Source organism: Chelonus insularis, unplaced genomic scaffold, assembly GCF_013357705.1.
Source record: "Chelonus insularis isolate UGA/USDA-ARS -01 unplaced genomic scaffold, ASM1335770v1 contig_260_pilon, whole genome shotgun sequence".
In the NCBI taxonomy this organism is placed as follows: Eukaryota; Metazoa; Arthropoda; class Insecta; order Hymenoptera; family Braconidae; genus Chelonus; species Chelonus insularis.
Window position 1 is genome coordinate 356,127 of NW_023276452.1, and position 15,591 is coordinate 371,717.

Sequence of the window (15,591 nt, forward strand, 5' to 3'; positions counted from 1 at the left end):
TGTTCATTAATCGGATGAATAGTATTTTTAGAATAAATTTTTTTCATCATTATTTCAGATTGACCGTTGTTTCATTCGGACCAACCAGTGTTTTATAAAAGGAATGATCCGGAACTGTTTTACTTATGAGCCGACTTTTTTTGTCGCTGAAAGACATTTTATTTTTTTTCTTCAATTAATTTGTGCAAAAAGATTTTTTTTTTTGGCTTGTAAGACAAATGGGTCTTTGGCTCTTATAAATTGAGAAGCATCAGAAAGTATTAGAAAAGAAAAAAAAAGCAAGTTAGGAAACTCATCATTCAGTAGAGTACACGCGATTCGCACGAAACCCACGCGAAATTCGCGTGAGCAATAAGGCAGCTGCAAGAGAGCCGCTTCAATCAAATTATTATAATTGTTATAGATGACTGGACAAAGCGAAAGGAAGCGAAAAATAAAGAATGAGAAAGACTCAATGTGGAGGTCGAAAGAGATCGGAACGTTGTTCCAATTCTCTCTGACTCTACTTTTATTATCTTAATCTGACGAGCTGACCACTGTCATATGTATCATATATCGTAACAAGTCTCTCTTATGAAGTTTGATGTAAATTTCTTAGCTTCACTCTGTGATGAAGAATAAAAAAAAAGATATTCATTTAATTAAATTATCGATACACCATAATTTATTCCATCATCATCAATCCTATATTTTGTGTAACAGCAAAACAATTAAATTAATTAGCTTCCCTAAACATTGACTAGGCTATCATATATTTCATGATTGATCTTCTGAAAATACGAGTTCTGCTATGTTAATTATATAACATGTTTTTGAAACTGATTTTTATTAACATTCTAATGAACAAACGTTATATTTTTTTAAACTAATCTATCTTTCATTAGCGTAGATTTTTAAAACAATAGACAATAAATAAACATAAAAATTAAATTAAAAAATAGGTCTGAGCACACTTTGTCTGTGCTAACGCGACGAACTTCCCATTAGTAATTGTTTATAACAAATTTAAATAGTTTTAATCAATGTTTGTTGAAAATATCCAAATACATGTGATATACGCATCAGTTAATCGATAAATACTATTTTCAATTGTTTATAACAAATTCATATTGTTATAAACAATGCGTGATTGTTAAGAGTCATATTTGGTTGTGAACAATAATGTCTAGTCAATATCGACTTAATTTTCAAATGAAATTGTTATTGTTTGGTTTAAAAGTATTTTAAATAGCTAATCTTTTCATTTTTTTTCTCAGTTATTTTGTTATTAAAAAAAAACGGCACAATCGAATTCGTTCAAAGTTCTTTCAGATCTTCTTTATAATAATATCTTTCGAATGAATTTTGGTTCAAGTTGATATCTTGATCCGTTCTTAAGATATCGAAAACGAAAAAAATGCTGACGTCCGTACATACATACATACGTACACACATCATTCTAAAAATATGTCAGTATGCTTGCAAATATCTTGAAATGTGAAGATTTAATGAAAATTCAAATTTCACCAATCGACCCAATTACAATAACTTCCTAATAGGAAGTTAATAAACATTAAAAATGAAAAATGAGGAAATGAAACTCTATGAAGTGATTATACTTTGTGTTCTATTTTTTTTGGACTTATTTTTATATAAAAGAAAAAAAATTCTCTTAGTATCTTTAATCTTTAAATAAAATAGATGTAACAAAAGAATAAATTTTTTAGTTATTTACAAACATTAAAAAATCGTTTTATTGTCGAGTCTACTCCAAAAATAATTGAGCAGAAATGAATGCATTGAAATATTCCCTCATTTACTCATAACTTTCAAGAATATTAATTAAAATAAATACAACACCAAAAAAGGAATAAATTATTTCAAAACATATTTGGTTGAAATAAGTCCAAGTAATTCAAAATTGAAAAAATTTCTCGAAATTTCTATTAAATTACATGGAATATTTTAAGAAAACAAACAACTTTTTGGTTTTGACTTAAAAGGTTGGAAAAAAATAACTTTCTTATCAATGATAGAATTTTTTGTAACAATAAAACCATTAAATTTTTTAATTAGTTTCTTTCGTTTATTACCGATGTCTCATAAATTCGAAAGATGTCAGACGAAGATGTTAGGGCTTAAAATAGTCCTGCGAATAGTCTGCATGGTGTGTTAAAAAAAGGGGTTGAGGTTGATGGTGGAGAAAAAAAAATGAACGTCGCTCGTAAGTTTTATCTTCTCTCTGTTTCAAAGTCGCAGGTAGTAATTACCAGTGGCCGCTACCTGCTCGAGTGAAATAGACCTGCCGAACGCCATTTAATTTTGTACCATGTGGCTACTCTGGATACATCTCGTTTGGAAAGTAGTGTGGAGACAAGCATGTGTGTATCACCAATATATAAGGACTAAAGTTGCACATATATACACATGGGTATGTATCTAGAAGCGGGTCTAGCATCACAGCTCACATATTTTTAGTTCTCTTCATTCTTTGGTTCGCTTGGCAAGCCTATACTTAATATTATTTGCTGGCCATCGATGTAAGTCTAGCCGCCTCTGAGCTATCGCTAAATTACCAAAATAATTAAAAATCTCGGCCTAACGAGAGTGCGTGGGAAGTCATCATGGAGATAAGGATACTTGAGAGATCTTCAACTTAAGATAGATGCGTCACCTTCAGATGAATGACTATACAACGCTTGTTTTATTTTTTCTATCTCTTTTAGCAAGAAAAAACTTGCTTAATGAAACAGTTATATGAAAACGACTTTCTGACCCGCCTACTCGTTTTGAAAGAGTGTGATTGTGGTTTAAGAAACAGGTGGAGAGGCTTTACAAGTATACGACACCTCTAGTTTTGTTCCATTTGATGTGTTGTACCTGGAAAAAGACTTATTTTATGAATATTATGTGATCAGACGAGCTTATTGGATCTCCGCTGATTCAGGTTTTCTTTTAATAAATCTCTTTATTAATCGAATAGATATTCTATTAACGAAATGAAAAATATCTCTGAAGAATGGTTGAATAGAATTTTTGTGGTAAATGATGAGACTTTGGAGAAAATATTTTAGGGAAAATAAAACATGGGGTATTCATTCTTGTTTTCAATTTGAATAAATATTTTTTTTATACGGTCATTTAGAAACTCAACACTTAGCTTGAATGGTGATTTCTTTATTTGGTAATGATTGTGTAATATTTAGTAATATTCAAAAAACTGTGATTTGCAAAATTATATTAAATCTACTATTTAAAAATACTGTAATTAATTATCATGGAATAATAAATGACTATGATTATTGCTGCTGACAATGCCAGATAAAGCATTGACATTCTAATTATTTTAAAATATGTTAATTTATTATTTGAAACTTATCTAAAATTATCTAGAATCTCAAATATCAAGTTTCAAGGTTAACTGTGACATATTTATTTGAATAACTAGAAATATAAATTAAAGACATTCTTACGTTTGCAATAATTTACTCATTAAGAAATGTACAATAATAGTTTTTTTAAATTTTGATGTGAAAAATAATTTTTTTACAGATGACCACTATTATCTAATGAATGATCAATCCGTAAAAATTATTAATCACAAACTTTGAAGCTATTTTATACTTCATACCTGCAATGATGATATTTTTTATATTTTACGCACCACTAAACAGCAATCAAGAAGCTTAGAAATTTGTGATCAATAATATTTTATGTACTCGTTATTCACTACATGGAGGTCGTTTATTGCATATTTTCTCCCACAGCGTTTCGTTGTCACTTTTTATACACCTTGAAATGCATTAAATTTTACAATTTGTTGATGGAAATTTATCATTAAATACGTTTAATGTGAGTTGTTTTAATGTACTTTGAAAAATATTAGACTGACAGTGATGTACACCTTTCTTAATCAATCTATTATTCAATGTCAGTATATCCAAACTTATATTTTAATGTGCAATTAATTTGAAAACTTTGGCCTCAACAATCATCTCATGAGTCAGTTCATCCACTGTTCGCTAGAGCCGAGCTAATTACTGATTCAATGAATGATAGATTTGATACTGGTAATTAATGAGTAGTTTTTGGTTTATAGTGGTTTTTATTGATTTGTTTCAAAAAAGTATATAGTGAAAACAATAAATTGTAGGATCAAGTAAATAGTCTCTAGTGCTAAATAAATAATTTATAAATATTTATTTTAATTAATTCTTTACCTAGCATAAGTGATTATTTACCTGATCCTACAACAAGCACATATTTACTTGATACGAAAAATTTTTTTTTTCAGTGTGGCTGGCAACTTTGAATGATTTAAAAAATTATTCACTGTGAAAAAAGGAACGTATTAATCAATTTTTAATGAATGTGTATCTTTGTAATAACCGGACTTTGATGTGTTAGTGAGGTTAGTAGGGCAGAAAATTCGTACAAAGAATCATCAAATGGCCTGTAAAATTAATTATACCGAATCAGAGTAATGAAATTAGTTGTTCAAAGATATTTAATCTCAATCACACATCTGACAAAAAATCTGTCATCATCAAGATTAATTTTATTTGCTTATACCCTTCACTTAAATGATATCACCCTCGGGTGATCGTCATCATAGGGGCGGAGTGAATACAATCGCGATGAAACGAGCATCTCATTATCTGTGTGCCGTCAACTTCGTTGGTCCCTCGTTACCCGCCTTTTAATTTATTTATATGACACTTTGCGCCTGCTCATATATTACCTTAATAGAGCCCCAGAGCATCGTCATCCAAGCTTGTGCACCATTTACGCAACCACCTGACACGATCATGGATATAATCATATCTCCATATATTATTATTAAACATATACTTTGATGGTTGCGCGAAGCTACAGCATAACTTGTTCATAATGTGCTTGATAACGGCGCCAGAATAAGTTCATTAAACCTCCTTGAAAGGGGCAGAATCATTATCTGGCATACTCATTTTCCCTTAAGGCTCATAATATTGAAAATTATATCGCATTTTATTTTTTATGTGACAAGATATGTGACACTAACATAAAAAACTTATTATTATGACTTCACATTCGTCTTAATTTATGATGCTATTTTATTTAGCATATTAACTGGTACAACATTTCAATCAATTTTCCTTCATAAAAAAAGATGAATAAATTTTTTTTTTCGTTTATAATCTTCATTCTTGAGGTTTTAAAATAATAAAACGGTTTATAATATATATAAAGAGATATTTAGAATAAATTTTTCCAATATTTGATCAATTATCGTTAGGTTCTATTGTGACTGGAATAAATAAAAATTGAATTAAAATTAAATAGAAGTAAACATTCACTATTGGACTTTTGTTCAAGTTTGCTTTAAAAATTATTTTATATATTTAGGTCATTTTATTTATTAATATTGTGATAATCTGTTTTTTTCAAATGAAAACGGACTTTTTTTATTTGTATGTTTAAACTAAAATATAATAATACTATATGGTACCTTTATTTTTACATTAAGTAATTACTTTATGAAGTAGATTATTTTGATTCAAGTAATTGATGACAATTATTCAATCAACTCCAATGTGTTCTTTATTTATGATACACATCGTACCATTTGGTTAATCCTTATTGCTCATGTAATGTATTGCTATATTTTTAAATTTGTAAAGATCAAGATTGTTTTTATTTCATAAATAATTTTATGTAACGGTTTGATGTATACAAATAATAGTGAATACAATTTTTTCTTAATGTAAAGGTTGGCAGTTAAAGGATTTGTCATTTGAACAAGTAAAGGAGAGTTCATACAGGTGAATAAAAAGACTATAAGATAAAAATTTCTTATACTGTAAATCAAAATATGTATATAACACACCCTGAAGTGAGTCCAAAAGCAAGTTATCATAAGCAAGCTATAAATTTAAACATACTCCAAAATAGATAGAAAATGATAACAAGCTGTTGTAGCTGAAATAAATTCGTATAGCAATCTAATATTACAACCATTTTAGTTATGGTATTTAATACTTAGACTTTACAGTTTAAGTAAAAATTTCCGAATGTTTTTAGATGAAACCGAAACTGTTTCTTCAGAATGTAACTGAAGGCAGTGGAAATGATTTGAACTTTCTCTAAACTTTAAAAAATGATTTGGAATTGTTTGAATTGAATGTATGTATGATGAAGACGATTTGGTTGAGACAAATAATAGCTTTTTGAGAATAGTTTCTCATAATATAATGCACAAATCGTGAGATAGTTAAAAATATAATTTAATGGGCAAGGAAATGTCAATATAATATTCACAGGCTCTTTCAAACATAACAATACACACTCCAGACAGAGCTCGTAATTTTGTAAGAGAATCGTTAGCGGATAAATTTATTTTTTCACGGTTGAACTTCAACGGCAATCATGACTTTATAAAATGACTTCTTGGAATTTATCAATGCATGTATCCTTCTCTTTCTTTTTCATTTTTCAATTCTATAATATACTCATGCAACATACATTCTAACTAATCGTAAGAACTCAATGAGCACCTTCACATCCCACGAAGAATTACTCCACCAGCCCTTGTGAGTCACACCTCTCTACACTACGTCGAGCACGCTCTCTGATTCAACTCTGCAACATAATCATCCACGCGACTGTCCAACACGTCACACTTTCTCACAATAAACCATATTCCCACCGCACACTTAATTCTCAAGTCAGGCCTTCAGATATAAAAGTGACACTACTCAATCGTTTACTATGCAGACATGTGACTTGTAGTTTATTTCCAAAGATTTATTTAAAAATCAATTAGAATATGCTTAAATGTCTGAATAATTACATAATATGGGATTTTAATTTCCTACATTTTATGATTTAATGGTATGGACTATCAACTGTTGTAGATTACAAAGATTTTTATTTACATCACACCAATTAAATTTTCTTTAAAATTTCATTAAAATCATTAATGTCAATAAATACCATGGGTTAATAAAATTCGTTAATGTTGGTAAAATTTCCTAAAACTAAATCGATGTTAATATTATTATATATTGAATGAATCATCATTTTATGTGTGAAAAGCTATTTCAACTTTTATTGACATGTTTATAAGTTACTACAGAGAATTGATTATGTAGATAATTGACTTTGAGACTGATCAATAATTTATTTTTATGTAATTATGTCAATGAACACTGTAGAAAATACATGAAAAGCTCAAGTTTAATTAAATTATTCGGTTATTTAATAAAATAAGTTTAATACTTTGTAAACTCATCAATTGATTCTAAGAAGTTTTTAATAAAAATAAGACCATTTTAGAATGTACTCAAGTAATCAATTGTTTTCTCTAAATAAATGTTATTATTTTAAAAAATGAAGCTCTATAATATGATTTTGTTGACAACTAATTATTTTATTATGAAGAACAAAGAAACATTTCCAAGTTTTTCCTAAATTTTTATTCAAAAATATCCACACTGTAAAGACCTTCAAATATTTTTAAATTGCTTCTCTCGACTTGTATATAAAAATAATTAATGAACTTTCTCTGAAACATATGCTGTAAAGCTGAATGATGGTTACAATTTTCAAAATAATGTAAATGCATGTACAATAAATAACGTAGATTACATAATAATGGACAACTGCTATTTTTCATCGAAAATTATAGCCAATAATTACTATATTGACATTTAATAAAAATTTTTCTTTTCAATGTACTTCATGAACATGTAATTTTAATTTTACATTAATTATTAAATGAAAAATTTTATATTACTTGTGAACATAATGATCCTCGTATTACATTTGATTTGAAACAACGCCCTGAGTTAATACTAAAGTGTCAGGTGGACTTTAAGTCGTTAAGACAAAAAAAATTTTAAAATGTTTTGGCAAAGGCTGTTGTTCCATTGGTAGGTCTAGCGTGCCAAGAATTAGACGAGAAAAAATCCTCAGAAGTACGGCAGCTAAAGCTGTGATGGAAGCAGCAGCAGAGTACAGTATGGGCGGATACGAAGAACGTTTAGTTTAGACACCAGTCACGCGAGCTCACGGTAAAAATTGCCCGACCCTTATTTTTGCTCACGACGCTGTTAGTTTCGTTCCTATTCGTTTTTGCACATGTTCTGATCTCTGCGTGTTTGTTTCGTAATGTCGCGATTCTTTGAAAATAACCCAACAGATAAATAAATTGTTGTTTTGGAGATCAAATTTTTGATAGTTAGATTACAGGTGTATCGACTTTAATTTTTTAATTTTTTTCTTCTTCTAATATGTATTAATTTCGAAAACTCTAAGAGAGCCTGAATAAAAACTAGATGTTTGCTGAAAACATATTCTTAATATAGACAGATATATATTTAGCAAAAAGCACATTTTTTGAATATGTTTCAAAATTAATTTTTTTTTTTTTTCGTATGGGGAGACGTTCAATACCTTAATTTTTTTCCTTAGCTTTCACGAGTTCCTAGAAAATACAGATTAGTTTTTTCTGTTGCAGCTGTAGATGATTACTTCGTGTTATTTTTAAAAACTTTGTCATAATTTTTAACATACTTAATAAATAAATAAAAAAATAAACTTCATATATTTGTGATACATGTTTAAAGAATAATTGTTATATTTTTATCGTGTGAACTTTCCTGACAAAGATTTCTTGCTCCGTTATACCCACATTTGAAACAGGTGCAAATAGTGAAACTCGTCGCGGCTGATTTGCGCAGAATTGTGCTAAAAAAATAAGTATGTCAGGTTTTGTCAAATGACGTTTAACCTTCTGCCTGAACAATGTGAATAATCTAGAATAAACTTACTCAGCTCTCTACTTTTTAGTGATTTTCAAAAAATTAAAACTTTTTCAGAAATTTTCTTGCAGAGTTTATATCATTTTTTCTGGAAAAAATTGATCATTTAATGAAAATCACCTTGATTATGATTAAACTAATATTAAACTTAAGTAGTACATAATAACAAAATGTTCACATAATGTTGTACCTATCAGAAAGTTAATCGACATTTATTTATTGTGAACTCTAAGTTCATTGACATATTTTAATAAATCGTATTAATTTATTACGTTTATGAATTTAAAGTCTAATACTTGAGATATTTTATCATTTTTATAATAATGTAAAGTTTCCATAGTTAATGTAATTAATTTGATTTTGATTAGAATTATTCTCATGGAAGAAAATGAAATTAGAAAAAAATAAGTATAATCAGACTTCACTGGATGAATTACAAGTGACGTTTCTCTCTTTGTGACATAACGTAGAGAACATTGAATTTTATGTACACTCAGAAGTATCATTATAGTTTAAAAATAAAAGAATTATTCTGACCTTTGCTTTGAGAAAATAGGAGAAAAATTAGTACCATAATTTTTTTATTTATGATAGATAAATTCGTAACTTCTTAGGTAACAAAGATATATTTTTATATAAAATCATCAAAGCAGTAATTTTTCATATTTCTTTAATTTAAATTTCTAATCGTGCTCTCTAAAAATAAAATAATGAAAATCACTACAAAATAAAAGATTTTCGGATTTGCACTTCTAAGTATGCCACTGTTAAAATTAATAATATGTCTTTAACTGCTAATCAATTTATATCTATTACTTCTTAATGATTTTCACTGTTTTCTTCTGAGATAGTATTTAGAGATGTAAGTTTATATTCCTGGTAGAAGCGAAGATAACGTCATTCCTTAGGTAAGATTAGGTCAATCTTCTTTTCTACCAGAGAATATTCTAAAGGTGATTTATACTAAAGAATGTAATACAAAAAAATTTTTAAGTTTAATTGTGCAAAAAGTAGATATGCAGATTGTAGAATATTTTTTAGACTTATAAATGAATTCAAGAATAAATTAATGACAGCATTCAAAATATAAATTGTCTTCACAAAAATAATATTTAAATTTGAAAATGTAAAATATAAATTACGTTCTTGATTAAAGTCAATGATCTAATAAATGTCTACACGATGGTCATAAAACTTTTAACTGAAATTGCAAGTTCAAAAACGTATGTAAATGGATCAATCATAAGCTGGGTAATTTTTTAGGGCAAGTAAGCGAACTTGATTTGAGTTTTTTGTATGCCCCAGACATTTCGTAGTGGTATACTTTAGTCCTGTCAGCGGGAATCCAAGTTTATGGCCTCTTTTCTTAGCAAGTCTCGTCTCTCTTTTCTCTTCTCGTGACCAATCACCGAATCAAGAAGCTACGAAAGCAAGAGAGAGAGAGAGAGAGAGAATTAGCGCGAGGGCACGTCCGCTTCGGGTAATTAAGCCGCCACGGTAAAGGATGAATTATTGCCAGGTTGCCGATAAAATTGCTAAAAGGAAAGAAGGGAGAAATAAAGATTCAAAGAAGGGGGTACGTGCGGAGATGATGAGAAACAGAGAGAAGAGTCGAGTAGTGCATTTGAATGAGCGCCTTCAAGATGAGAGAAAAGGGAAGAGATCGATCTGAATTGCTCGAGCACGTTTTAACGGGGATTCAAGATAATTATTGCTGAGTATCCTGCAATTTCAACTTGAATCGGTGCTCGTTCGTTTATTCCTGATGGATTCTCGATGAGGACAACGATCTACCGCCACCGCGGAAGTCTATCTTTCTTTCCGAGTACGACTACTCGAGAAGCTTTCCTACTTTTTCCTACAATACATCCACTCTGTGATATTTCAGAAATGCAATCCCTATTATCATAAAATGTTCATTTTATTTTTAAAATATTAATATTGCAAAACTATTACATAATAATATCATTTTTTATATTTATACAGTAGTAAAAATGGTTGAAAGTTAATTACAAAAATTAATTTAGTTGGCTTGATGTATGAAAAAAAATGGAATAAAAATATTCTATGAATACTAATTTTTATTCATTTGAGCAGAAAAATTCATTAAAAATGAAATCATAAAAGAGATTTATATTTCTAGAACAGTCATTTTTACTTTTTATTTCACTCTGTATAAACATTCAGTTTCTGAAAATGACCAAATTTCAAAAGCAGTCAGTAATTATTCACATAACACTTTCGAAATGAGTGTAATGATTACATTTGCACTTTCTTCAATTGAATCAGTGAATATTTATTGATTTTATTTCAAAGACTGCAAAATAACTAAACATTGATTAGATACAATTGAATAGAAATCACTGTACTCTCTCAAAATGAATTAGTTTTTCATTGATTGTCACTGATATAGTTTTAGAATATTTTGAAGTAAAGTAACGTAAAGTTTAAAGTTGTTCTTTTAATTGTATGAAGATTCCAATGAAAACTAATTAAGTTTTTATCTTTTATATAATTACAAGTTCATATAAGTTATTTTAAAGATAAGAGGAAGTTAGAAACGATATTAATTTGAAAAATGACTGTAGGTATATTGAGTAGAGAAAATAATTATACCCACACTGATTCTGTTTTCAATTATGGATTACCAGGACTATTTGACTCTTCGATATTAACTGTTAAATCCCTTTTAATTAACATCCACTACTATCCTAGCCAATGACTACGAATGTCCTGAAGAACCTTATGTGGGCGGAAACTAAGAATTGCGGATTATATTTTACAACGTTGTAGGAATCATATGTCTTATTGTTCTAGGGAATCAAAAATATTCATCGTCTGTGAAATAACACTTGATGACTTTCGATTCTCTATTGTTCTCTTCATTTTCAGTAGGCTTGGAATTTTATTTTTCTTCGATTTTGTTTGAGAAAAGTAAGAAAAAACGATAGTATTATTAATTTTATCAACTATAATAAATTACCTAACCAACGAGGTATGTTCTTTTTTAACTCTTAAATAGTTTAGGATTTATTAATTCAGAACATATTTATTTTAATTGTAATTCTGTTGCTGTTTTTCACTATAAATAATGAGAAAATATTGTAGACAATATATCAAACTTTTGCTAGTCGTAATTGAACGAGTGGCATAATAACGTGGTAGTAATAATACTTGTGAGTGTTCAGTTGAAGTTTTGAGTTCTTTGAAACTCTTAAAAGTTGCACATAACTCGCAACTGTTTCTGCTTTAATATACCCATGGGCTATAAAGTTTAGGGATTCTTCACTAGGGAAATCTTCTTTACAGAAAGACGAAGAAAATAAATATTCTTAATGTTCTCATTTCTTATACAATACATTACTCAACAATTCACTACGGTTGCAAAGCGAGTAAAGAGAGTCTCAAGTATAGTTTTTGTTTGAATTAATATTTGCTTAATGCCATTCAGTTTTTGTCAAGTCAATGCAAATTAGTCATTGAAAAGGCAGTTTGAGTGTGACTGAAAAATTATTGTATCTAACTAAAATATTTAATTTATTCACTCAGTTATGATCGTAGTTCATCATTTTAATATTAATTTAAAAAATTTTATAGAGCTCTTTGAAAATAAAGAAATGTGAAATCACTGAGTAATACTAAATATTCGATATTTTATCGTTAAAAAGTACGATACGAACCCATTCTTTATCGTTAAAGATATTTATTTTGCTCTTTTTACAGTATCTACTGATCATAAATAAAAAACTGCATCCTGATTTAAACTTTGTTTTAAATAAATGAATAAAAATTAATTTCTAGACACTTGACACAATACTAACTCCAAAAGAAATAATTCACTTTATTTTAGTAATGTTGCTGTCATGTTTAAAAATTGTAATATTGATAGAAAAGAATGGCTTAATTACTTATTTGTCACATTGCCACTAGTTTGAAAAAAAAATCATTTTTTGTATTCGTTTATAATGAGCCATGTTAATACGCTTTGACAGTATTTATCGTTTTTAGTGAACAAAACATTTATTTTCACCAGAACTCAACAGTGAATTTAGTCGACAGCTCGTTAATTTTATTGGTTCTAGCAATGTATTCCGCGTGTCAGTCACGAGTGAGAGAAAGTTTCTACCAGAATATAACGAGGAAGAAGCGCTAGCTAAAGATCTAAAGGGGTTTACCGATACCAATCTTCCATGGAGATTCCTTTAATCGAATTACTAGTTGCTTTAGAAAGTTTGTTATAACGGATTGAGCATAGTTTTTTTCCATTTCCAAGAGTAAAATCGTCATAATAATATAAAGACAATATAAAGATGAAAAAGAGTATATTCTTACCTGTATGAGGTGGGCAAAAAACAGGACGTAAGCAGCGGCAGCCCTCATGGCTTCCCTCGTGAATCCCCCAACTACCGCATCACCACACTCGTCTTACCTCCTCACAGGCTATTTTTTCAGCCAACTTGTCACACTAAATAATTATTAAAATCGCTGTATCTCCTTGATATTCCACGATAAATCTCTTGGTTATTGGTAATTAAAGATATCCTTTTATTTTATCGTGCACTCTTTCACAGTATGACGAAACTGTACGGTAAATACCGATCACCATCCACTTTCTTGATTTATTTCCTCGTTACACACACTATCAAATCCACATTCAATAATCACAAGACTGATTCATTGAATTTTCATTCAATATAAATCACTAAAAATTATTAATTCCACTAGTTCTCACTTGATGATGCTTCCGATGTATTAACGAAATACTCAAATATATAAACACTGGAGTATAAATGCAAACACCATATAAATCCTTGTTCTTTTAAATCGTCACTATAGTTATATTTATAACCTTTAATAATAGCACAAGGTTTTATGATATTTATCCTGCGACAGGTGGTAGTCACACGCTCTTTTATTTAACTCCGTTACTTTCGTGTAATTCGTCTGGACTACTTGCACACACCTTTAATCATTTAATTGCACTGTTGTTCCTTATTTTCGCACTTAAGCCAACAGTTTTGTCCTCCTGGTTCAGCTGAAAAACACGTTTAATTATCCCTTGAGACAAGTGCGACACTTTTTCACTACACAATAAAACGGCCAAAAGATGGACGAGAAATTCTTCCAGAGTGGTATAATTGATGAACGTTTAAGGATACTCTCCTTTCAACTTTAGAAGTAAAAAAATAAGTAACAAGCAATTAAACTAAATAATCCGCACGTGACATATTCACGTGCGAATTTTTTGGAAACACTTGTTTTTTGAAACAACACACAATTATTTTATTCATTAGACGATGTAATTGATGGATGAAATGATAAATAATCAAGTTGGATAATTCGTAGAATCTGTCGTGATCTACTCGAGGCCGGTCGAGGCGCGGCCAAGATGCCGGTAGGGCGATGCATCCAACGCGACGTGAGCATGTGCATGGAAAATCGCAGGCTCCCACGACCTGATGTGTTGCTTATACTTTTCTCGTATTACCGCACATTGGCAGTACGCCTCGAGGGTTTGACGAAGAGAGAGTGACTCAGATTAACCTATAATCGACGATAGTTTCTGATGTAGTCTTCAATGATTCGTTAAAGCAAAAAAAAAAAACCAAAATAATTTGACAAATTTCCTTTCTTTTTTGTTCATCTATTCGTTTTGATAATTTTTTTACTTGTTGATGTAACACATGTATACACACAAAGATAAGGTTGTCGACCGGATAATTGTAAAAGATCTTGAAGAAGCACACCTGGATCTTCTTCCCTTTGCGTTATCTCTTCTTCTCTTTCATTCGTCCAAGGCGTCCTTGCCTCGGGGACTATGGCAAAGGATCGCCCGATTCTCGACCCTTCTTCTTCGTCTTGTCTTATTTTCCCTCACTACTGTACCGGCTTGATAGCTATTCTCACAATTCACTAGTGATCATCCTTAATAATAATCTTACATCAAATTCAAATTTGTCTCATTTTTCACCACAAAATCACTAGAAAAACAGACATAAATCCAAGCACCCCGAAGAGTTAGAGGATCCTAATTGGTCCTAGGGTATCCAAGAATGAATGAATACGCGCGCGAAAACCTTTGAAAGCCAAACAAGCGCAACACTTGAATAAGGTACACGTGAGTCGGTTGCTCCGGGGATACTGAGCCAGAGCCGCGGGCCGGCCTCCAGGCCTCCCTTCCATTCTCGTGCCCTGCTCCGCGAGCTCCCCTCCGTACCCTCGTCATCAACGGAGCAAGTGAGAGGGATTAGTCTTTGATGCCATGAGAAAGTGAGATGATAGGATGAGAGAAAGAAAAACCCTATGGTCCTCAGCTACCCTGCTTCTCATAGTGCTCCCCTCTCTCCTCTCTTCTTACCCCAGGGGATCTTGCAGTGATGCCCTGTCCTTCCCTTACTTCTACATAGGTAGCTCTTTGCAACTACCAACTCGTGTACACCCGGTTTCGCTTATGTGACGCTTCTTGTATAAGTTCGTATGGGTGTCTCTCCTTTTGCCTCTCTCTGCTTCTTTTCAACCAGCTCATCGGAGCAGGGCCCCTTTCGTTACACCTATGTCGACTATCCTACGCCTTTCTATACGTTACACCGTGTATACTTGCCTTGGTATGGATACTGGTATCTCACGAGATTGAACACTGGTAAAAATGTTGTCAATATATGTTCCAGGTACTTGGAAAAATATATTCTAGATACTCGATGTTATTTAGAAATTAACGAAAATTGTTTAATTGATTTTTACCACATTTATTTAGGTGATATATTGGATTTATGATCATACACTTCACGTGTTAGTTTTACTTTCTATTGTA

At 30.4% G+C, this 15,591-nt stretch overlaps 1 protein-coding gene across 1 annotated transcript in view; it reads right to left on the reverse strand.

Annotated features, from left to right (window-relative positions):
- The window catches only part of Ser (Serrate), a 40,399-nt gene extending 25,498 nt beyond the window's left edge, over positions 1-14,901 (reverse strand). The window contains exon 1 of the mRNA XM_035079919.1: positions 13,113-14,901. Within this exon, the coding sequence (XP_034935810.1) occupies positions 13,113-13,160 (48 nt within the window). The 5' untranslated portion in view covers positions 13,161-14,901. The remainder of the gene's footprint in view (positions 1-13,112) is intronic.
- Between the last annotated feature and the right edge of the window lie 690 nt (positions 14,902-15,591).